The sequence below is a fragment of the Capricornis sumatraensis genome, chromosome 9 (genome assembly GCF_032405125.1).
Source record: "Capricornis sumatraensis isolate serow.1 chromosome 9, serow.2, whole genome shotgun sequence".
Taxonomy (NCBI): domain Eukaryota; kingdom Metazoa; phylum Chordata; class Mammalia; order Artiodactyla; family Bovidae; genus Capricornis; species Capricornis sumatraensis.
In genome coordinates this window covers 83,195,755-83,221,597 of record NC_091077.1, presented here as the reverse complement: position 1 = coordinate 83,221,597, position 25,843 = coordinate 83,195,755, and the positions used below count along the sequence as shown (strand labels likewise).

Here is a 25,843-nt window from a genome sequence, read left to right as displayed (position 1 = left end):
GAACCATTCAACTTCAGCTTCTTTGGCTTCAATGGTTGGGGCATAGACTTGGATTACTGTGATACTGAATGGCTTGCCTTGGAAATGAACCAAGGTCATTCTGTCATTTTTGAGATTGCACCCAAGTACTGCAGTTTGGACTCTTTTATTGACTATGAGGGCTACTCCATTTCTTCTAAGGGATTCCTGCCCACAGTAGTAGATATAATGGTCATCTGAATTAAATTTGCCCATTCCCATCCATTTTAGTTCACTGGTTCCTAAAATGTCAGTGTTCACTCTTGCTGTCCCCTGTTTGACCACTTCCAATTTAGCTTGATTCATGACCTAACATTCCAGGTTCCTATGCAGTGCTATTCTTTACAACATCAGAGTTTACCTTCATCTCCAGACACGTCCACAACTGGGCATACTTTGTGCTTTGGCTCAGTTTCTTCCTTCCTTCTGGAGCTATTTCTCCACTCTTCTCCAGTAGCATATTGGATACCTACTGACCTGGGGGTTCGTCTTTCAGTGTTATATCTTTTGCCTTTTCATACTGTTTATTGGGTTCTCAAGGCAAGACTGCTAAAGTGGTTTGCCATTCCCTTATCCAATGGACCACATTTTGTCAAAACTCTCCACCATGACCCGTCTGTCTTGGGTGGCCCTACACAGTATGGCTCGTAGTTTCAGTAAATTATGCAAAGCTGTGATGAATATGGCCATTTTTATTAGTTTTCTGTGATTGTGGTTTTCATTCTGTCTGCCTTCTGATGGATGAGGACAAGAGGCTTTGCAAGCTTCCTGTTGGGAGGGGCTGGCTGCTCTATTATACTGAGGGTTTCACGGATAAGCTGAAAGTTCCACGTTAGAAATGTTAGAGAAGGAAGTTGGCACTAGCATGCCCTCTCTTCCAAGTCTCAGAATCTCTCATTGGATGGATAGAATTCCATAAAAATAGTCTGTCTCAGGGATCAGAGGTGGAAACGATGTGTTTTTTTTTTTCCAACTTCTTTTTATGCACTTTGGATGAAAGGACAAATAATTGAAATATGTATGCTAAGTAAGGATTTCTCAGGTGGCGCTAGTAGCAGAGAACCTGCCTGCCATGCAAGAGAGGTAGGTTCAGTCCCTGGGTCTGGAAGATCCCTTGGAGAAGGACATGGCAACCCACTCCATTATCCTTGCTTGGAGGATCCCATGGACAGAGGAGCCTGGTGAGCTACGGTCCATAGGGTTGCAGAGAGTCAGACATGACTGATGTGAGTTAGCACGCACACATGCTAGGAAAAGAATGATTAGTTTTTGCCCCCTGCTCTCTGTATTCACATACACACACATGCTGCCATAAGGAAATCGGTTTTTATCTTTGCCCTTTCTCCTTTAAGACATCAGATCACTATACAGGTATACTCAATCAAGTCAATGCTTTGTTTGACTCTGTTACCAAGGCAAATGCAAACAATAGAGGAAACTTGAGAAAGCTTGATTCAACCCTTTTATTTCCAAAATATCTGGAATCCCAAATATGGTTCTAGCCTCCGCATATCAGAAGACAAATAAAGACACCTAGAGGGGGGTAACCAGAAGGCCAACAGGGATAAAACGATGGTCACTGGAGACCTTGCTGAAATACTGACCTGTTAGCCTTGAAGAGCTCAGGGACACTATAGACAAATGCTTAAAACCATTTGCTATTTGGATGATGTGAATGTAAATTCCAAAAGGTTAGGACAATGAGAATCTCTTTAAAAACTTTTAATGAGTTAGGTTTAAGACAAATAAAAAGTACATCTTTACAAACCCAATGACTTAGTAAATAAGTAGTATGTGAAAGAAATCCTCAGAGGAATCCATGGTATTTATGAGAGGCAGAGTCATAGCACTTGACTGCTGAGAGAAGCTGATATGTGCCTCAGCTCTCTGGCTGGTAGGAGGGTAACCTTGCCTTACTCTATGCTGCTTGGCAGCCTCCTATCCATGACAACTGCTCTGCCCTAAGGGACTTCCCTGGTAGCTCAGTGGTAAAGAATTCATCTGCCAGTGCAGGAGACGTGGGTTCCATCCCTGGGTCAAAAAGACCCCCAGAGGAGGAAATTGCAACACCCTATAGTATTCTTGCCTGGAAAATCTCATGGACAGAGGAGCCTGGTGGGCTATAGTCCATGGGGTCACAAAAGAATCCTGACACAACTTAGTGACTAACCAACAACAACCCTGGCCTAAACACACCATTTTCCCTACCAAAGAATGACAAGTCTTATCTTACCAAAAAATGTAGCTTCTAGCAACGTCTGTTTTATTTTATCTGATAGTCCCTCTGTGTTGAGATTTTCAATCCTCACTAGAATTCGATTTGAATTTTATCTAGTATCACAGGAGAGTTGACATAAGAAAACCAAATCCAAGATTTCAGTCACACTGAAGCAGTTTCATTATTTTCTTTCTTATCTTCTCTTGGTTTGTAATTGTGGAAGCCTCTCCAAAGTACCTTGCGTGCCTTTATCTCCAGGTGCCATGTGTTGGGAAAACCTAATAGACTCCTAAGCACATCATGTTTGAGTATCTCAGCAAACTTATTACCAGCTAATTAGTTAAACCTTCTCCTAAACCTGAAACTTGTGCATACACATATTCAATTTTTTAAAACTGAAGTATAATTGATTTATAATGTGTTAGTTTCAGGTGTTGGAGAAGACAATGGCACCCCACTCCAGTACTCTTGCCTGGAAATTCCCATGGACAGAGGAGCCTGGTAGGCTGCAGTCCATGGGGTCTCTAGGAGTCGGGCACAAGTGAGCGACTTCACTTTCACTTTTCACTTTCATGCATTGGAGAAGGAAATGGCAACCCACTCCAGTGTTCTTGCCTGGAGAATCCCAGGGACGGGGGAGCCTGGTGGGCTGCCGTCTATGGGGTTGCACAGAGTCGGACACGACTGAAGTAACTTAGCAGCAGTTTCAGGTGTACAGCAAAGTGATTCAGTTCTGTGTGCACTAAGCAAGTCTTTTCAGTTGTGTCCAATCTTTGTAATCCTATGGACTGTAGCCTGCCAGGCTCCTCTGTCCAGGCTGTCTCCAGGCAACAAAACTGGAGTGGGTTGCCATCTACTTTCTTTATACATGCACATAATTTTTTCCAGATTCTTTTCCCTTATAAATTATTATAAGAGAGTGAATGTAGTACTCTGTGATGGAGTTGTTGGTTATTTTATATATAGTAGTGTGTATCTGTTAATCCCAAACTCCTGATTTTATCCCTTGCCCCTTATTCCCCTTTGGGAACTTAAAGCTTGTTTTCAAAGTCTGTGAGTCTGTTTATGTTTTGAAAATCAGTTCATTTGTATCACTTGTTAGATTCCACATATAAGTGATATCATATTATATGTGGCTTTTGTGCCTAGTTTACGTAGTATTATAATCTCTCAGTTCAGTCACTCAGTCAGGTCCAACTCTTTGCAACCCCATGGATTGCTGCATGCCAAGCTTCCCTGTCTGTCACCAACTCCTGTAGCTTACTCAAACTCATGTCCATTGAGTCGGTGATGCCATCCAACCATCTCATCCTCTGTCATCCCCTTCTCTTGCATTCAATCTTGCCCAGCCTCAGTGTCTTTTCTAATAGTCAGTTCATCACATCAGGTGGCCAAAGTATTGGAGTTTCCATTTCAGCATCAGTCCTTCCAATGAATATTCAGGACTGATTCCCTTTAGGATTGACTGGTTTGATCTCCTTGCAGTCCAAGGGACTCTCTAGAGTCTTCTCCAACACCGCAGTTCAAAAGTATCAATTCTTCAGTGCTCAGCCTTCTTTATAGTCCAACTCTCACATCCATACATGACTACTGGAAAAACCATAGCTTTGAGTAGATGGACCTTTGTTGGCAAAGTAATGTCTCTGCTTTTTAATATGCTGTCTAGGTTGGTCGTGGCTTTTCTTCCAAGGAGCAAGCGTCTTTTTAATTCCATGGCTGCAGTCACCATCTGCAGTGATTTTGGAGCCCCCCCACCCCCCCACCAAAAAAATAAATTCTGTCACTGTTTCCATTGTTTCCCCATTTATTTGCCATGAAGTAATGGGACTGGATGCCATGATCTTCGTTTTCTGAATGTTGAATTTTAAGCCAACTTTTTCACTCTCCTCCTTCACTCTCCTCCTCAAGAGGCTCTTTAGTTCTTCACTTTCTGCCATAAGTGTGGGGTCATCTGCATATCTGAGGTTATTGATATTTCTCCCAGCAATCTTGATTCCCACTTGTGCTTCATCCATCCCTGCATTTCGCATGATGTATTCTGCATATAAGTACTCTGCATAAAAGTTAAATCAGCAGGGTAACAACACACAGCCTTCACGTACTCCTTGACACACTTCCCTTGTGGCTTCAGTTCAGTTCAGTTCAGCCACTCAGTTGTGTCCGACTCTTTGCAACCCCATGAATTGCAGCACGCCAGGCCTCCCTGTCCATCACCAACTCCCGGAGTTCACTCAGATTCACGTCCATTGAGTCAGTGATGCCATCCAGCCATCTCATCCTCTGTCGTCCCCTTCTCCTCCTGCCCCCCATCCCTCCCAGCATCAAAGTCTTTTCCAATGAGTCAACTCTTCACAAGAGGTTAGCTGGTAAAGAATCCACTTGCAATGTGGGAGACCTGGGTTCGATCCCTGGGTTGTGAAGATCCCCTGGAGAAGGGAAAGGCTACCCACTCCAGTATTCCGACCTGGATAAGAATATTAGAGTGGGTATCCATTATGTGTGTGTGTGTACACACAGACACATCTTTAGCCATTCCGCTGTCAATGGACATTCAGATTGATTGCTTCCATGTCACGGCTATTGTAAACAGGTGCAAACTTTCTAAAAACTTCTGGTTAACTGAAAATACTGAGTTTGCATTCCTTTGCCAGGTAACGCACTGAAATAGCATTATTTAGCAGGATCTTCCTCGTGCTTGAGACAAGAAAACAGCACATGTGCCACGTGTTTGCACAGCAAGCACAAGATGTCATGCTAGAATTTGCAAATGCCTGGTGTTATGTGCTGTATCATCACTGAGAGAACTCTGAAAGCAAAAGAATACTGTTGGTACTTTTAGATCTTGGTTTTTCCTGGTGACTCAGATGGTAAAGAATCTGCCTGCAATGTGGGAGTCCAAGGGTTCAATCCCTGGGTGGGGAAGATCCCTTGGAGAAGGGAATGGCTACCCACTCCAGTATTCTTGCCTGGAGAATTCCATGGACAGAGGAGCCTGGTAGTCTACAGTCTACAGGGTCACAAAGAGTCAGACACGACTGAGGGACTAACAATACAGACATAGGCTGTTTTTTGGTGGGCATTTTGGTTTTTTAATTATTTTTTAATGGGCATTCAAGTGTCCATAACTTTCACACATTAAATTAGATATGTCATAGCTGTATGCAATTTCAGAGTTGCTGTAGTTTTCCTCTAGGTGTTCTCTACTAAGTGTAAAGAGATAAGTAAAACTAATAATTCAATTACTGCTTTGTGGATTGCTAGTTCCTTATTGGAGCTTGTGCTGAAAACCAACAATTTAAAAGAAAATTATTTCTTCCTGTATTTCCTTCCCAAGAAGTGGTATAACATTATATTTTGGACTATTGCAGATCTTGCAATGAAAGTTAATGAATTTAAACTTATTATTCCAAAGATATGCATTAAGTTTACTAGCAGGGCTATGAAATTGGATTTTAGAATTTCTATTAAATTGTAACACCACAGTCTCAGTGAAGCATTGATCCCAACACCATATGTCAGAGAGAAAGTCAGGAAACCACAGAATGTACTCTTATTTTACAATGATATTTCTCAAGATTTTTTGGTGAGTGTTTATGGGTATATCCTATACATGTGAACTTTCACTGACAGAGCCATTGCTATTTAGTAACACATTTCAGTCCAAAATTAGCTCCTTTTTGGTCAGTGTAAGCCAGAACATTGCTGAGGATAAAATTTGTACTTCAACAACACGGATTCAGATATGTCAGAATGCTGAATTCCAGACTTGGCACAGTTCAGTATTCTTTCTTCAGCAAATAATTATTCAGAAACAGCCTTTGAGATATAGTTTGTGTTGCATAGAAAAGTTATTCCCCTGCAAGATGGGGATGGCACTTTGTATTCACTGTCAATGGCACATAATCTTTTCATGGAACTAGCAAAAAAGATTATGCCACCTTGTCTCTTGTGTCTATTAGTGTCACAGTCTCCAGCGCTATCAAGAAGAATGTCTTTATTTTCCTCTTTCCAGGGGACTTTTTGTGACCATGTGAGACTGAACCAACTGGAGAAGGCCATTTTTAAAACTTTCCCTTTAATTTCTTAATTGTTAAAAGATATGGGTTAAATACTCTGGCAAGAGATAATGGAATTTCTTTTCTTTATTTTTTTCCCTTTGGGGACTTTTATTTTCAAGTCTTTCATTGGATATGTAGTCATCTTTTGATCTCTAGCAAGCTAAAAATTATCTTCTAATTGTAAGAAGCCTCATGAAACTGAGAGAAAATTTTGAAGCGATTTTCACTACCCTAGTTGAATTAGGACAAAAATATAAATATACAATGGTTAGAAATTGCTTTAATAATAAATATTCATAATCTATAGGTTAAATGTGATAAAAATCTTCCAGTGAAATTAAATATTATAAATACATTAATGTCTGTAAAAGTAATTTATAATTTAATGCCATTCCTATCAGGATCTCAGTGTTTTGGTTTTATTGTTTCTTTTTTATTTTCCCATGCCTTACTTGCTGTTACTGTTTAGTTGCTAAGTCGTGTCCAACTCTTTGCAACCCCATAGACTGCACCAGCAACTTTGTGGGCAAAGTGATGTCTCTGCTTTTTAATTCTCTGTCATGGTTGGTCATAACTTTCCTTCCAAAGAGCAAGCATTTTTTAATTTCATAACTGCAGTCACTGTGAGTAATTTGGGAGGAAAAAAAAAAAAATCTGTCACTACTTCCACTTATCCCCACATATTTGCCATGAAGTAATGAGACTGGATGCCATGATCTTAGCTTTTTCAGTGTTGAGTTTCTAGCCAGCTTTTCACTCTCCTCTTTCACCTTCATCAAGAGACTCCTTAGTTCTGCTTCACTTTATGCCATTAGGGTGGTGTCCACCAAATATCTGAGGTTGTTGATTTTTCCCAACAATCGTGATTCCAGCTTGTGATTCATCCAACTTGCATTTCACATGATGTAATTTGCATAGAAATTAAATTAGCAAGGTAACAATATACAGCTTTGATGTACTCCTTTCCCAATTTTGAACCATTCCATCATTCATTGTCCAGTTCTAACTGTTGCTTCCTGACCCACATACAAGTTTCTCAGGAGACAGGTAAGGTGGTCTGGTATTCCCATCTCTTTAAGAATTTTCCACAGTTTGTTGTGATCCACAAGTCAAAGGCTTTCACATAGTCAGTGAAGCAGATGTTTTTCTGCAGTTCCCTTGCTTTCTTCATGATCCAACAAATGTTGGCAATTTGATTTCTGATTGCTCTGCCTTCTCTAAACCCAGCTTGTATATCTGGAAGTTATCAGTTCACCTATTACTGAAGGCTAGCTTGAAGGATTTTGAACATAAACTTACTAGCATATCAAATGAGTACAATTTTATGATAGTTTGAACATTCTTTGGCATTGCCTTTCTTTGGGATTGAAATTAAAACTGACCTTTTCCTGTCCTGTGGTCACTGCTGTGTTTTCCATATTTGCTGGCATATTCAATTCAGCACTTTCACAGCAACATCTTTTAGAATTTTAAAAAGCTCAGCTGGAATTCCATCACTTCACTAGCTTTGTTCATAGCAATGCTTCCTAAGGCCCACCTGACTTCACGCTCCAGGATATCTGGCTTTAGGTGTGTGACCACACCATGGTGATTATCGGGGTCACTAAGAGCTTTCTTGTATAGTTCCTCTGTGTATTCTTGCCACCTATTCTTATTCTTTTCTGTTGGGTCCTTACCATTTCTGTCCTTTATCATCCCCATCTAGGCATAAAATATTCCCTTGATAGCTCCAGTTTTTTCGAAGAGCTCTCTGAACTTTCCCATTCCATTGTTTTCCTCTATCTCTTTGCATCATTCATTTAAGAAGGCCTTATCTCTCCTTACTATTCTCTGGAACTTTCTTTTTATTTTTTCCCCAATGTTTTATATGCTTACTTTTATAACTACAGTTTTAAATTTCATTTTATATTGGAGTATTGTTGTTGTTGTTCAATCACATAGTTGTATCTGACTCTTTGTGACCCCATGGACTGCAGCATTCCAGACTTTTCGTGTCCACCATAATCGCCCAAAGTTTGTTCAAACTCCTGTCCTTTGAGTCGGTGATGTCATCCAATCATCTCATTTTATGTTGCCTCCTTCTCCTCCTGCTCTCAATCTTTCCCAGAAATATGATCTTTTCCAATGAGTCAGCTGTTCACATCACGTGGCCAAAGTATTGTAGCTTCAGCATCAGTCCTTCCAGTGGATATTCAGGGTTGATTTCCTTTAGGATTTATTGGTTTGATCTCTTTGCTGTCCAAGGAATACTTAAGAGTCTTCTTGAGCAACAATTCAAAAGCATCAGATCTTCGGTGCTCAGCCTTCTTTATGGTCCATTCTTATATCCATTCATGACTACTGGAAAAACCATAGCTTTGACTATACAGACCTTTGTGGGCAAAGTGATAACTCTGCTTTTTAATATGCTGTCTCGGTTGGTCATAGTTTCTTTTCCAAGGAGCAAGCATCTTTTAATTTCATTACTGCAGTCACTATGCACAGTGACTTTGGAGCCCCAGAAAATAAAATCTGTCACTGTTTCCACTTTTTTCCCCTGTTATTTGCCGTGAAGTGATGGGACTGGATGCCTGGATCCTATTTTTTTGAATGTTGAATTTTAAGACAATTTTTCCACTCTCTTCTTTCACTTTCATCAAGAGGCTCTTTAGTTTCTCTTCACTTTCTGTATTAGAGCAGTGTCATCTGCTTATCTGAGATTTTTGATATTTCTCCCAGCCATCTTGACTCCAACTGGTGCTTCACCCAGCCTGGCATTGGCATGATGTTCTCTGCATATAAGTTCAATAAGCAGGATGATAATATGCAGCCTTGACGCACTCCTTTCCCAATTTGGAACCAGTCTGTTGTTCCATGTCCAGTTCTAACTATTGCCTCTTGACCTGCATACAGGCTACTCAGAAGGCGTGAAAGATGGTCTGGAACTCCAGTCTCTTTAAGAGTCTTCCACAGTTTATGATTTACACAGTTAAAGGCTTTAGCATAGTCAGTGAAACAGAGGTTGATGTTTTTCCAGAATTCCCTTGCTATTTCTATAATCCAACAGATATTGGCAATTTGATCTCTGGTTCCTCTGCCTTCTCTAAATCCATCTTGAATATCTGGAAGTTTTCAGATCACGTACTGTTGAAGCCTCGCTTGGAGAACTTTGAGCATTACTTTGCTAGTGCAGGAGATGAGTGCAATTGTGTGGTAGTTTAAACTTTCTTTGGCATTGGAGTGAAAACTGACCATTTCCAGTACTGTGGACCATTGCTGAGCTTTCCAAATTTGCTGACATATTGAGTGCAGCACTTTCACAGCACAATCTTTTAGGATTTGAAATAGCTCAGCTGGAATTCCATCACCTCCACTAGCATTGTTCATAGTGATGCTTCCTAAGGCCTACTTGACTTCACACTCCAGGATGTCTGGCTCTAGGTGAGTGATCACACCATCATGATTATCTGGGTCATAAAGATCTTTTTTGTACAGTTCTTCTGTGTATTCTTGCCACCTCTTCCTAATATGTTCTGATTCTATTAGGTCCATACCATTTCTGTCCTTTATTATACCCACCTTTGCATGAAGAAACTGAGGTACAGGGAATTAAGGAATCTCTCTGGTGACACAAAGTGCTTTTTCACTCTCCTCTTTCACTTTCATCAAGAAGCTCTTTTGTTCCTCTTCGATTTCTGCCATAAGGGTGGTATCATCTGCATATCTGAGGTTATTGTTATATCTCCCATTAATCTCAATTTCAGCTTGTGCTTCATCCAACCCAGCATTTCGCATGATGTACTCTGCATATAAGTCAAATAAGCAGGGTGACAATAAACAGCCTTGATGTATTCCTTTCCCAATTTGGAACCAGTCAGTTGAGTGTAGCCCTTTAACAGCATCATCTTTTAGGAGCTGAAATAGCTCAGCTGGAATTCCATCACCTCCACTGGCTTTGTTGGTACTGGAGTATAGTTTATTATCAACTCCAACTATATTGGAGTGCAGTTGATTAACACTGCTGTGTTAGTTTTGGATGTACAGAAAAGTGATTCTGTTATACATATAAATCTATCTATCCTTCTTCAAGTTATTTTCCCATTTCGGCTATTACAGTATATTGAGCAGAATTCCTTTTGCTATACTGTATATCCTTATTGGTTATCTGTTTTAAATATAGCAGCATATATATGTCAATCCAAATCTCCCAATTTGTCCCTCCCAACTAGTAACCATAGGTTCATTCTTTAATTCTTTGAATCTGTTTTCTAAGTAAGTTCATTTGTAGCATTTTTTTTAGGATCTATATATAAGTGACGTATGATATTTGTCTGACTTACTTCACTTAGTTTGGTAATCCGCAAGTCCAACCATGTTGCTTCAGATGACAAGATTTCATGCTTTAGTGGCTGAGTAATATTCTGTTGTATATATGTACCACATCTGCTGTATCCATTTGTCTATCAGTGAATATTTAGATTGCTTCCTTGTCTTAGCAATTGTAAACCATGCTGCAATTAACACTGGGGTACATGTACCCTTTCAAATCATGGTTTTCTCTGGATATGCCCAGGCGTGGGATTGCTGGATTATATGGCACCTCAATGTTTGTTTTTTTTAAGGAACCTCCATAATGTTCTCCATAGTACCAATACCAATTTATATTCTCACCGACAGTGTAAGAGGATTCCCTTTTCTTGCCACCCTTTCCAGCCTTTAGAGTTTGCAGACATTTTGATGAAGGCCATACTGAGTGCTGAGAGGTGATATCTCAATGTAGACTTGATTTGCATTCCTCCAATAATTAGCAATGTTGAGCATCTTTCCATGTGCTTCCTCGCCATCTGTGTATCTTTTTTATAGAAATGTCTGTCACGTCTTCTTCCCATTTTTTGTTTGGGTTGTTTTTTTGACATAGTTGCATGGGCTCTTTATTATTTTTTGAGATTAATATCTCTTTTCTGTTCCCTGATTTGCAAATATTTTTCCTATTCTGTGGGTTGTATTTTCATTTTGTTTATGGTTTGATGTGCAAAAGGTTTTGAGTTAATGAGGGTCTATTTATTTTTATTTCTATTACTCTAGAAAAAAAATATATATTGCCTATGTTTTCTTAGGGTTTTATAGTATCCAGTTTTACATTTAGGGCTTAAATCCATTTCGAGTTCATCTTTGTGTATGGTGTTAAAGAATGTTCTAATTTCGTTTTTTAACATGTAGCTATCTAGTTCTCCCAGCACCATTTATAAAGAGATTGATTATTTTTTCTCCATTGCAAATGCTTATCTCCTTTTTTATAGTTTAACTGACCACAGATGTGGGGGGTTATTTCTCAGCTTTCTATCCTATTCCATTGATCTATATTCCTGTTTTTATGCCAATATCATACTGTTTTGATTACAGTACTTGTGTAGCATAGTCTGAAGTCAGGGAGCCCGATTCCTCCAGCTTCATTTTTCTTCATCAGGATTGCTTTGGCTATTCAGGGTCTTTTGTGCCTCCATACAAATTTAAAATTTTTTTACCTAGTTTTGCCAAAAATGACATTGGTAATTTGATAGGGATTGCATGGAATCTATAGAATGCCGGGCATAGTGTAGTCATTTTGACACTACTGATTCTTCCAATCCAAGAACATGGTTTATCTTTCCATCTTTCCATCTGTTTCTCTCATCTTCTGTTCCTTTTATCAGTGTCTTATAGTTTTGAAAGTACAGGTCTTTTGCCTCCTTAGGCAGATTTCTTCATAGGTATTTTATTCTTTTGTTGCAATGGTAAGTATTTCCTTATCTTTCTTTTGATTGGTCACTAACTTTTGATTGTTAGTGTATAGAAATGCATCAGATTTTTGTGTATTAATTTTTGTGTGTCCTATAACTTTACTGTATTTGTTGATGAGATCTAGTAGTTTTCTGGTAGTATCTTTAGAATTCTCTGTGTACAGTATCATGTCATCTCCAAACAGTGACTTCAAAAACAAACAGTTTTACTTCTTTTTCAATTTGGATTCCTTCATTTTTTTTTTCCTCTGTGCTATGGCTAGGGCTTCCAGTTCAGTTCAGTTCAGTCGCTTAGTAATGTCCGACTCTGCGACCCCATGAATCGCAGCACGCCAGGCCTGCCTGTCCATCACCAACTCCCAGAGTTCACTCAAACTCACGTCTATCGAGTCGGTGATGCCATCCAGCCATCTCATCCCCTGTCGTCCCCTTCTCCTCCTGCCCCCAATCCCTCCCAGCATCAGAGTCTTTTCCAGTGAGTCAACTCTTCGCATGAGGTGGCCAAAGTACTGGGGTTTCAGCTTTAGCATCATTCCTTCCAAAGAAATCCCAGGGCTGATCTCCTTCAGAATGGACTGGTTGGATCTCCTTGCAGTCCAAGGGACTCTCAAGAGTTTTCCCCAAAACCACAGTTATATATAATAAAAGTGGTGAGAGTGGACATCCTATTCTTCTTGACCTTCTTGAAAAAAGGAAATGTTTTCACCTTTACCCTATTAAGTTTGAAATTTTTCATGCCCTTTTTATGCCCTTTATTATGTTTGCTCTATACCTACTTTGTAGAGAGTTTTTATCATAAATGGGTGTTGAAGGTTGTCAAACACTTTTTTTGCATCTGTTTAGATGATCACATGGTTTTTATTCTTCAATTTGTCAGTGTGGTGTATCACACTGATTAATTTGTACATATTGAATTGTTGCATCCCTGGGATAAATCCCACTTGATCATGGTGTACATGTTCTTTTAACGTATTGTTGGATTTGGTTTGCTAGTATTTATTGAGGATTTTTGCATCTGTATTTATCAGTGATATTGACCTGTAATGTCCTTTTTTTGTGATATCTTTGGTTTTGGTATCAGGGTGATAGTAGCATCATAGAATGCATTTGGGGAGTGTTATTTCCTCTTCAATTTTTTGGAATAGTTTCAGAAAGCTAGCTCTTGACTCTTCTCTAAATGTTTGATAGAATTTGCCTGTGAAACTGTCTGGTTTTGGAACTTTTTGGGGGGAGGCTTTTAATCCCAGTTTCCGTTTTGGTATTTGTGTATATTTTCTAACTCTTCCTGGTTCAGTTTTGGGAGATCATACCTTTCTAAGATTTAATCCATTTATTCCAGAATGTCCGTTTTGTTGGCATATAGTTGCTTGTAGTAGTATCTTATGATCCTTTTGTTGACTAAAGAAGCACAACTTGAGAGATGCAAGTTAAGTCTTCTTTGGGGCGAATGGAAGACTGAAGCCTGGGAGGCAGCACCTCAGATAGTTCTGATCAACTGTTCCAAAGATGCAGTGGGGGACCTTCAGTATATAAGGTTTTGATGAAGGAGGAGTGGATACCATTAAGCTCTCATTTTACAAAAGGTTTTCTGTTAGTTAGTCATGAGGATCTGATGTCATTGTGAAGGGATTTAGTGCTTTTCTAGATATGAGGAGATGCAAGGATTCAGTTCAGTTCAGTTACTCAGTTGTGTCCAACTCTGCAACCCCATGGACTGCAGCACGCCAGGCTTTCCTGTCCATCATCAGCTCCCGGAGCTTGCTCAAACTCATGTCCATTGAGTCGGTGATACCATCCAACCATCTCATCCTCTGTCATCCCCTTCTCCTCTCTCCTTCAGTCTTTCCCAGCATCAGGGTCTTTTCCAATGAGTCGGTTCTTTGCATCAGGTGGCTAAAGTATTGGAGTTTCCGTTTCAGCATCAGTCCTTCCAATGAATATTCAGGACTAATTTCCTTTAGGATGGACTGGTTGGATCTCCTTGCAGTCCAGGAGATTCTCGAGAGTCTTCTCCAATACCACAGTTCAAAAATAACAATGCAAGGATTGGGGTCATAAAATCTGTTCCTGAAAATATCCAACTATCCAAAGGCCTGTCCCACCAGATTCCCTGGAGCACAGAGTGCCTCACTCCACCCTGAACTCCCTCAGCGGGTGTTGAAGGTCAACAGCTGCAGCAGCACAGGGTTCAGTCTCCGCAGAGGCCGATGGCAAATGCCCTTATTTTTCAATCATTGGCCGTGCTCTTGGCAAGTACCAATTTGTAGTTGACAGGGCCCCCTTGTGGTCATAAATTCAACCATATTTGGGGACACATTTCATGACCATGTTGTCCCATGTGGCCAGAATGGCTCATTCCCAGTTCTAAAGAAGGTTTTTGCTGATAGTCCAGTAATAGCACATTGAGTCACCTAAGTCGTAATAGTTAAAGCTCTCTGGACACCTATCTTCTAGTTATGGTCCAAAAAATTTTCCCTCTCATTGCATTTTCCCATATCTAGAGTTACACTGTTACAATCATTGATCACATATCAAAGCATACATTTGATCAACTGCTTTAAGTCTAGTCATCATTATTTTTGTTGGAGACTCAGTCGTACACTCGGTAATACAAGACAATAATCTTATAAAACAGGCAAAATACAAATTAATAACATTAGTGGAATCGTAAATATTTCAGCCATGAGCCTCCCACACCAAACCAGTTTATTTTCTTTCAAGATCATCAAGACCAAGGAAATGGTCACTTAAGGCAGAAATCTGATTTTTCATATGGTTCATCAAATGTGTTACATTAAAGGATTCATCATGTATGAAAACACAACGTTCAGCTTGAATTGTGGCACAGGTGCCCCCCTGAGGTGCTGAAAGGATGTCAAGGGCCATGCAGCTTCATAGCACTGCCTTTCTCATTATGGAGACCTCAGAGTTCAATAGGCTAATAGCCTGGTTACCATCATTTAAAGCTTGTTGAGTGAAAGTTGTTAAGGCTCGCCTCGATATGGCCAATTACATCCTCCAATCTCATTGAAGGCACATACACACATTAAAAAAAAAAAAAAGCTGCTAAATGGTCATATCAGTAGAATACAAATCTTTTGATCCATTAGACTCATACGAATGGTAGATTGGTTGGGGTTACCTCTAACTTGTTAACGTGTATAACCTTAAGTTCATAGCTACACTTTCTTATCCATCTCTGTAGATACCAAGGCCATAAATTAGTACCACAAATCCACTGAGTTCCATACCAATCACTGTCTCTAAGGGTAATAATAGGCATAGTTCATAAAGTACCCAGCCTATGTGTGTTAGTCACTCAGTCGTGCCAACTCCTTGTGACCCCATGGATTGTAGCCCACCAGGTTCCTCTGTCCATGGAGTGGGTTGCCAGTTCCTTCTCCAGGGGATCTTCTCGACCCAGGGATTGAACCCAGGTCTCCTGCCTTGCAGGCAGACTGACTCTTTACCGTCTGAACCACTCCACAAATCCACTGAGTTCCATATCACTGTCTCTCTAAGGGTAATAATAGGCATAGTTCATAAAATACCCAGCCTAGTTTCATAATATTACTAGGTTGATCATTCTTTGTATGATTTAATTGTTCCCAACATAGAGGAGCTTTTAAACTTAAATGATGATAGCCTGGTGTCCATATAGATCCATCCCATAATTATGGGAGTTTTCCTTTTACTAGACAAGAAGTTACAGTGTTTTGATTGAGACTTAGCTCATCACTCTGATTGAGTTGAATGACTCTAAGAAAAAACTTAAATAAATGGCCAGGGTCAAAGCAGGTATTATTAATTGGCCCAGTGAGAGGATCTCATCTAGTAATATCATGAATAGACAGAAAAGGACTGAACTCTCTTCTAAAATAAGTTTCCTAGTGGTTATCCAATCAGAACCCTGGAGGGGAGAAGTCTACCAAGGCAACCCAGAAATACTAGACAGAAGTAACTGGCCACAACACAACAATTGGATTGAGTTGTAAACTAGCATAGAATCGTGTCCATGATAGAAAACATTTGATGGCTATGCAAAGGTCCAAGAAATTAAAAAAAAAAAAAACATTATAAATGATCATACCAATCAGGTCCAGCATCTTGGGCAAGCTGTCCACTCCTGATGTCGTTTTCTTCTCATCCCAGTATAGTGCACTTTCCTCTGAGCATCGTTTTAAGGTGAGTTTGAGGTCAGCAGGCCTCTCTATAGACCAGTCCAGTGTAGGGGCCTTTGGAAGGAGGAGTTAATCCAATAGTCAATTTCCCTTCAGTTTCACTGTGTATGAGATAGTTAAAAGAGTATCTGGTAAAAAGGTCTTTCCATCCACATTGGAGATAGTTTCTTAAATTATGTCTTTTTCCAGTCTTGGTTGCAGTTTATGAGGCATCTGATCTTCATCCAATGATAAATTACTGGGCTAAGCTTCAGAAATAAACTTAGAATGTTCTTTAATAATTCAATAAATTTTACATTAAAATACCCTAACAGAAAAGAACTATTCAGAAATGAGTCTTAGTAGATACAGACCTCCATTAACAAACTGGGATTTAACATTCATTGAAATATCTTTTTCTCTCTAAAATCACTTTCATTTTTACCGACTATAACCAAATAGATCTGTTCGTGAAATTGGTTTGGTCTCAATAAATTTGGCCTGATTATTTATATAATCATAACTGATCATAGACTTTTTGCTGAAACTTTCATAGAGTCTCACACTGAACTGAACTTTTTAAAATAAAACCTTTCAGGGCTAGGAAAGTCACACTGAAGGCTTATCACAGATTTTGCCTAACAGTGAAGTCCTCCCTTTCTCAACTTCTCCAAAATTCTTTGAGATTTCTGTACCTGTTTGTGAGATAACCTTCCTAACTGATCTGATAAAGTTATTGGACACTCTTGGTTTACAATCTCTGGACAGGCCAGATAGAAAAAAATAAATGTTTCAATTTGTTTATAAAGTATAGTTTTTTTGAAAGTACTGCCATAATAATCTGAGGGGAAGGTTTTTCTTATACCTGGAAAACATAGACTCAAACCAATAACTTTTCTGATAGAAACCATAAAAGTTATAAACATATTTGCCAGTTCATTCAGTCCTTTTGTTAACCTCTGTGAAGTCATCAAGTTTTCCATTAGAATCCTTTCATTTCTTACTCAGTTCTGAAACTTGTATTTATCCAAAAGTCCTTTCTAGAAGCTTCTTGAAGTGGAAACATTTTTGCAAAACTTGGTTAGTGCTGTGATACTAACTAGAGTTATGACTGATAACGTTTTACCTGGACATAGCGGAATTTTAAGAACTCCATGTAGTTTCTAGGATATCTAGATTAGTAACATTTACCATACAATATAACCCAAGATTTATTACTCACTTGACAGTGTGTTGTGTGCTTAGTGACTCAGTCATGTCCAAATCTTTGCAACCCATGAACTATATGTAGCCTGCCAAGCTGTCCATGGGGATTCTTCAGGCAAGAATACAGGAGTGGGTAACCTTTCCCTTCTCCAGGGGATCTTCCCAACCCAGGGATTGAACTCAGGTCAACTGCATTGCAGGCAGATTCTTTAACGGACTGACTTGACAATACTTCCCATGTAATTCTGCATACAAAATGAACCTAATTAGTGTACTATTTCTTTCAGGGATGTTTCAGGGGGCCTCTGAAGCATCCCAAAGTTAGCTAGAAGTCAAAAGTGCTGCATTAGAATGAGTCAGGAAGTTTTGTCAACAAATGTCAAAAAGGTTTAGAACACTCAGTCAGATAGGATTAAATGTCATTGTGAAACAATAGCTATTCAGTTAGTCAAAGTAACAATAAAGTATTTCAGAGGCAATATAGAACTGATCATTTAAGAGGTAAATAAACTTAAATCTATTATCAGAGGCAGGTCAACATCTGAAGAAAGCATGTGCCCTTAACAGAGAGAAAAACCAAATTCAAGTTTTTGTACCAGCTTGCATTTAAATTCATTTAAAGGTAAACTTAATTAGTAGTGAAAGTCACTCAGTCGTGTCCAACTCTTGTGACCGCATGGACTATAAGCTGCCAGGCTCCTCTGTCAATGGGATTCTCCTCCAGACAAGAATACTGGAGTGGGTTGCTATTTCCCTCTCCAGGGGATCTTTCTGTCCCAGGAATCAAACCTAAGTCTCCTGCATTACAGGCAGGTTCTTTACTGACTAAGGTATGAGGAAAGCCTAAACATAGTCCTAACCATGCTCGAAACTCTTTTCTCAGGGTCCACTTTCCACAAACCTTCTTATCACTTTCTGTATCAGTTACTCTTTTCTCCCATTCAGAAATAGCCACCTGTAAATCAGACCTACTTCCTTTTCCCTCATAAAATGCAATTCCATTCCTCATACCTTCTTTACTGAAAACTACATATCCTACCTTCCTTAAGCAAACAAGAACTGACCCTTATGTTAGCATTCTGTAGATTGGTAACCATAAATACCAGTGATAATTTCTAAAAACATTTGATTTCTTATAGAGAACATCTTAGGATGACACCAAACGTTATTCATTAAGAGTCTCAAATCTCCTTAGTTTCTCTGTAAGAGGAACATAGTGTTCAGTAATAAATATTTCACATTCTTATTCTATTTGGAAATGATCTAGCTATTCAATAGACTTCCAACACTTAGTTTAGCACAACCCTTACAAATTCAGATTACCTCATTCTGGAGAAACTATTTTAGACAGACATTCCTAAAGTATAATTATTCTTAATAGAGTTTGTCTAAAAGCTCATATATCATTTACATTATTTTTAGAAGTTTCCTCACTCAAGGTACTTTCCTTGCTGACAAACTTGTAACAGATATAATAGTATTTTACATATTAAACCTAGGCACAATGAAAATATTTTGCTTCATGTTAATGACTCTTAGAAATGTCTATATTAGGTCAACAAACAAACAATAATACCAGGTATTTAATACTGAATATTTCCCAATTCACATGAACCTGAAATTCAAATAGGTTTAATTTGTCTTGTATTTAGAACTGTTTGATTTGTAAGTGCTTACTTTTCTTTAGGCCAATTAGAGCTCATTTACAAACCAATCTCAGCAATCTTATCCAAAAACAAAGACACACACGGAGACCATAGGCAGATATATGTCCCAATAGACACAAAAGAGATCCCATAGCTTTGCTTTCCAAACTTAGTTATAAATCAGATATCACAATACAAAACTCATTAGTTGTTAACAACAGTTGGAATAAGAAGATTTTTTAAAGGCTTTGATCTCTTTTTTCTTTTGGTTTCAAGAATTAGAGATTGTTTAGATAAGATAAGGGCTTCCCTGGTGGCTCAGATGGTCAAGAATCTGCCTGCAATGTGGGATCCCTCGTCCAGAAGATCCTCTGGAGGAGGAAATGACAACCCACTCCAGTATTCTTGCCTGGAGAATTCCATGGACAGAGGAGCCTGGCAGGCAAAGAGTCGGACACGACTGAGCAACGAACGTGACTGCACTACTAGATAAATGATCCAGAGAGCTCTGGCCTCAAGGCATAAGCAGAGTTAATTCCTCAGGGCAAGAATTCTTAAAGAATTTTTTTTTTTTCTTCAAACTTTCTCTGAAGTCTTTAATACACTGTCAAAAATCATATTTTTCCATGGTCATAGTTTTATAGCCAAGATTCAGATAGATAGTGCTCAAATTGGCCCTGATAACAAGAGCAGATTAGCCCCAGCAGGGCGTGTCCCTATGGGGAAGTGGAGGTCTTAATTTAATCAGACCCAGGCTGTTGATTATAGGAGAAAGTCCTGGACATAAGGGAACTTCAATCCATTTTCCTATCCTGTGTCAATAAAGATCTAATATTTTTAGGCCATTTTCCTTGTCCTTGGATCGTAGCTATAGGTTGACAAGTCATTTAAAACATTTTTTCCAAGGGGTACCCAGGTGGAGTGTAGAACCTTAGAAGAAGGTCTTCCCATATTAGCTTGAGCAGTTTTGTACCAGATGTCTGTGTGTTCAAACCAAACCAACAAAACCAAACCAGAACCTTACCAGCTGGGAGTCACACTCTAAATAAAGCAAAAGTCAAATGGCATAAATGTCAAATGTGACTTCCCAGTCCCACTAGACCTGCAACTTGGCAGAGTCAGTGCTAGCAGCCATTTTTTAGCTCTGATATAGTTGCAAGTGATTTCTTGGTTGTTTCCTACAAAGAAGTTACTCTATTGTTTCCTCTTTTAGAAACTTCTAGATAACCAATAAAAGCAAGCATGGCTGGCCTTTTCTAATCGTGCATGAAAAATATCAATTTTGGAATATCAAAAGAGCCCCAATTTGGCCATTTTAGGTTGAGATCTCTTTTAGTATAAATTCTCCAATTAAGTATGGACTTGCAAGTATGAGTTCTGCACGTATTATACATGAATCTGCCTGGAATGCTAGTCAGAGGTGGGCTTTTGATGCCCCTGTTTTCTGTTTTTGAGAGATTCTGTTTCCCATATTAAGTTGAGTTTGTCAGGGATAAAAATCACTAGTGAAATTGTGTAGTGAGCCTGTGTGCTGCTTGTGAGCTTAACTCCTTCAGGAGTCAGCCCAGAGTCATTTCAGCCCGTCTTACATTGTGGCTCAGTTTCTGCCTCTGGCAATCTAAGACCACCATGGCTTCTCAGGTCGCTGAATGGCCAGTTCTTACCTGCGAGCCTGGGGTGAGCAAGTGTTTTCATTAATGAGTGGGTTTCCCTGTGGGACCGCTGCATGGGATGAGGACTAGGTAGCCACCACTCCAGTAAATTTCTCAGTCCCCTGACAACACCGAAATCTGCTAGGAGGAGTATTGTCACTTTTCTTCAGAGCAAAGCTCTCGTATATTCTCCTCACTTTTATCCTGACAAATTCTATAAAGGCAGTTGATTTGAGGAAAAGCGTCCAATCAGCCTCTTACCTAACCACTCAACAAAACCACTCAGTCCCCTACAACAGAGCAACTTTGGCATCTTTCAGCCAAGACCCAGGTATTCCTCGATTTTTTTCAATCCAGCCCCCACCCCCAGTACCTTTTCACCAGGTGGAAATTTCTCATTGTCTTCCAACTGAGCCCAACTCAGTGTCTAGCTCTTGGGTGGCTATGCCCTGAATGTTTCACCCAACCCCAGTATGTTTCCAACTGGAAGGGAGCAGGTAACCTGCTCCACCACCAAATAAAACTCAGAATCTCAACCAATACAGGAGATTCGAGAACCAGAAGAGACTTACCCAAATTCATCTGCATTCCCTGAGGAGGTAGATGGGCTCAGGGTGCCACTGCTGGTACCAAAGTTCCAGTTCTTCATGGGGCTCAGACGAAGGAAGGAATTCCACTCTGGGTCACTTCAGTGGTTGTCGTAACTGTCAACTAAAAAAGATGCACAACTTGAGAGTTGCAAGTTAACTTTTCTTTGGGGCAAAATGAGGACTGCAGCCTGGGAAGCAGCACCTCAGAGATTTCTGAGAGACTGCTCCAAAGACACAGTAAGGGATGGTCATCGTGTAAGGTTTTGGTGAAGGGGGAGTTCAGGATCATTAAGCACTCATTTTACAAAAGGTTTCCTGCTAGTCAGGAGGATCTGATGTCATCATGAGGGATTTCGTGCTTTTCTAGATATGAGGAGGTGCCAGGATTGGGGTCATAAAATCTGTTCCTGAAAATATCCAACTATCCAAAGACCTGTCCCACCAGATTCCCTGGAGCACAGAGTGCCTCACTCCACCCTGAACTCCCTCAGTGGGTGTTGACGGTCAACAGCTGCAGCAGCACAGGGTTCAGTCTCCGCAGAGGCCGATGGCAAATGCTCCTGTTGTTCAGTCGTTGACAATGCTCTTGGCTAGTGCCAATTTGTAGTTGACATTTTGTATTACTGTGGTGTCCATTGTAACTTTTCCTTTCCAATTTCCAAGTGTTCACAGCACAAGTAAGCACATGGGAAAACCTCAGTTACTCATGCCACGTACCACTACTCCATGCTCTACCAACCAGCTGCTAATCTTGTTTTCTCTCTGAAGCAAGCACATCTCAAAGTTTACTATTCTAAAAGCCTTCTGGGAGAAAAATAGACATACAAAGTTCAAAAATCTTTGAAACTAAAGAATGAAGAACAAAGTCATGCAATGCCCTGTGTCAGGACACTATAGGTCACAATGATCTCAAGAGCATTGTATGGATCTAGGAATTAATACAGAAGGCAAAAAAAAAAAAAAGTATTTAAAAAATAGCATTGATTGGCGTTATCTCTCGATACTGGGTTGATTTTGTTCTCTAGGTGAGAAATGAACAAATGACACTGTGATAGAGACCATTATGCGCACCAGATATCCACTTGCTCCTCTCTATTTCCCAACATCCTTTGCAGTTTGGCAGAGGTCATATAATTAGTTAAGGTCAATGCAATGTAACCAAAAATGATTTAGGCTGCTTCCATACCTTGGTTTTTTAAAACACCCTGCATAATCTCACAGCTCTTTCCTGTTGGCCGTTGTGAATGTGAATGCTGCATTTTTCAGATGCTAGCTAAAATTTGCAACAGCCTGGATCTCTGAATCACTCTTTAGAAGAGACCACCTTCAGCAAACTGCCTGACCAATGGCCTGTGCCAGAAGCAAAAAATAAATACCTATTGCATTTTAAAAAGATCTTTTTAAAATACATAAAAATGATAAATCTATGTATTCCTGCTTCAGAAAACCAATTTTCAACTTATTTAACTCTTTAAATATTCATTGCCTGTGTTACATGCAGGTTACTTCAGTCATGTCTGACTCTTTTCAACCCTATGGACTGTAGCCCTCTAGGTTCCTTTGCAACCCTATGGACTGTAACCTTCTAGGTTCCTGCGTCCATGGAATTCTGCAGGCAGGAATACTGGAGTGGGTTGCTGTGCCCTCCTCCAGGGGATCTTCCCCACCCAGGGATCAAACCTGCATCTCTGACTTCTCCTGCGTTAGCAGGCGGGTTCTTTACCACTAGCATCACCTGGGAAGCTCATTCATCACCCATTCAGTTTTAAGATTATCATTAAGAAAGCGGCAGCAGTGTTTTTTAAAAAACATGGTTATCAGACCTCACATGTGGTGGGGGGAAATCCAAACAAGAAAATAATAAAAATAACTCCCAAGAAAAGGAAGGCCAAATGATTAATAGTCTGTTCTTCTTTACTAGGTTTTCCAGGGCAATTTTGACAATGATACTCACAGAAAAAATGTCATTGATCCTCCCATCTATGCACGGCACATAAGGATCCTTCCTTGGTCCTGGTACGGGAGGATCACACTGAGGTCGGAGCTGCTGGGCTGCACAGAGGAAGAGTGAAGAGACATCACAGGCCTCCTCTCTATTTTCCTCAAGTATCTCCATGGAATGAACGCTGCAAAATCTATAGGAAACTGAACAGGATTTTTCATGAAAAGTGCTCAAATTACGGTAGGCCACTAACTGTCTTCTTAAGGAGGTCTAAGCCTGCCTTTTCAATGGTTTAATTTGATTTTTATCGTTTAAATTCCTTAAGCAACATCACATTAACTGTGAATTAGTTTTTTCATTGTTTTCTTATTCATACTGGTTGAAATGTATTAGGCAAAGAAAGTAGCACTCTTGATAGCAAGGGTAAAACAATCTTATAGTTATTAAATAAAAGCAAGAGTTGTCAGAGCTTTCGTGATCAATACTGAACTTATAAAAAGAATACTGCAATGTTAGCAATAAGTTTTGTCCTTCTGGAATGAGTCTATATTATCCTAATTATTTCCCAGTGCCTACCAAACACTGTCAGTGTTTGTAATCGAATTTTGAAGATGAATCTGTAACATGAAGTACTAATTGATATTGTAATTTTCATTTGACTTTTATTTCTAATCAGATTATATGATCTTACTTTCTGTGCTATTCTATAGTCTATATATTACATACTGCCTGAATAAGTTCATATTTTTACCCAGTTGACTTTTGTCCTATTATTTGCCTAAAAAAGTATGCTTGTGTGTATATATATATATGTGCACATATACACACGCACACATATACATGTAAAACAGGATTGAGTATCAGTAGATTGAGCATATTTAATAGCAGTAGATTAAATCTGCAATTCTTTGGTTTTTGAAGGAAGCTATAACTATGTAATCTTGAAATACTTCCTTAATTAGTAATCTTGAAATACTTCCTTAATTAAAGACCCCAGTACTACCATCTTGCAAAATAAACAAAATCCCATTATGTTTCTTTAAAGCAAAATTGAAATCTTTGTTTTGATGGTATTTACAAATAGTCTTATTTTCACTTTAAAATATTAGAATAATTATTTGTCTATTTAAAAAAATTTTTAGCAAACAAATATTGACATAGTACTGCATAACTTGGCCAAGCATACTCATCATTTCTTTGTTCATCTCTGCATTTCCTGTGAAACTAGAATTTTATTAAGGTTTGAAACTGGTGATGGTTTCTCAGGAAAGCACAATGTGTAGATATTTGTGAGGCGAAAAGTATTTACTAATGGCAAAGTAGTCAACCATTTTCAAGGTAAAAATTGATTTCTATTTATTTTGCTTCAAAGGTCCTGAAAAAATAAGCAATTATCATAACAATTTGTTATTGATAATGGAGGTTTCATTGACATTCTCACAAATTAAAGTTCTCACTGCCTCCATGAAAGTCCTCAACACCTAATTTATAAGCTTTACCAGTGTTTGTTTCATTAAGGCTTAGACACAGAATTATTGGAGTTTTAAATTAAGGGTTCTGGAAAAGAAAGTATGGTATGTGTACAAAGCTTTGAGGTCCTGTGCAACACTAAGTTGTTCTCTTTTTTGTTATTATTTGTGCTGCATAACAAAAGCCCCTAGACTGTTACTGTCTTGTCTGTCCATGTGTTAACAGCATTTCTTGATGATGTATATATGGAGTGGTCTTCAATCATAGTGATGATTTATAAAGAGAAAGTCAATCATAATGACATTTTTAATAAAAGCAAAATTAGGACTGGCTGGCCACATATTTGGCCGATGCCTACATGCTTTCTACTTCAGACTCTATTATAAAATTGTTACTTTGACGCATCTGAAATGGTGATCAGTTTTTAGCATATTAAAAAAAAAGCACTGCCATGTCATAAATAACATCTTCTTAAGATAGCTTTCAATTGGGAGTGTAACTATATTTAATTTACTAAATTTTACGATCATATCACAAGTAAATACTTTGGGTCAAAGGTATATACACATTGACTCTGCCACCAATGGCCCTTATTTCTTTAAAGATTTACTGTCCCACTGAACTCTCCCTTGATTCTCTACATAGTATATTTTTAAAGTTATGAGTAATTTTTTGCAATGATTTACTTTCTCAGAATTATTCATTGCTTCTTATGATGCTTTATTTTATTGGTAGTTTAAAAAGATATATTTTCAAAGAGTTTGCTAAAATGTTGTTTGTTACCTTTTATTAGAAATGCATAGAAATGGCTTTTGTTTCTTTGTGCATTTTCTCTCTTCTGTATATGTTTTTCACCAACATGGAATATCTCTTTAACCCACAATGCCCCAGATTAAAGGGATTCCCTGTAGAAATGTATTGTGAGGTAGTATATAGCTTTTGTGTAATTTCTATCAATGACATTAAAGTGAAGCAGATTTATTCTGTTTAAATTCACAGTAAAGCAAGTAAAACCTCATAAGCACAAGGCACAGAAGAATCACCTAGCCTTCACCATGAGTAACTATAACATGCTAATTTTATAATCTATGAAATTATAATTTTAAACATTTCCAGTATATCTG

General features: G+C 38.9%; 1 protein-coding gene across 1 annotated transcript in view; it reads left to right on the top strand.

Moving 5' to 3' along the window:
- The window catches only part of EDIL3 (EGF like repeats and discoidin domains 3), a 335,221-nt gene extending 311,843 nt beyond the window's left edge, over positions 1–23,378 (top strand). The window contains exon 11 of the mRNA XM_068981124.1: positions 23,229–23,378. Within this exon, the coding sequence (XP_068837225.1) occupies positions 23,229–23,378 (150 nt within the window). The remainder of the gene's footprint in view (positions 1–23,228) is intronic.
- Positions 23,379–25,843: the final 2,465 nt, after the last annotated feature.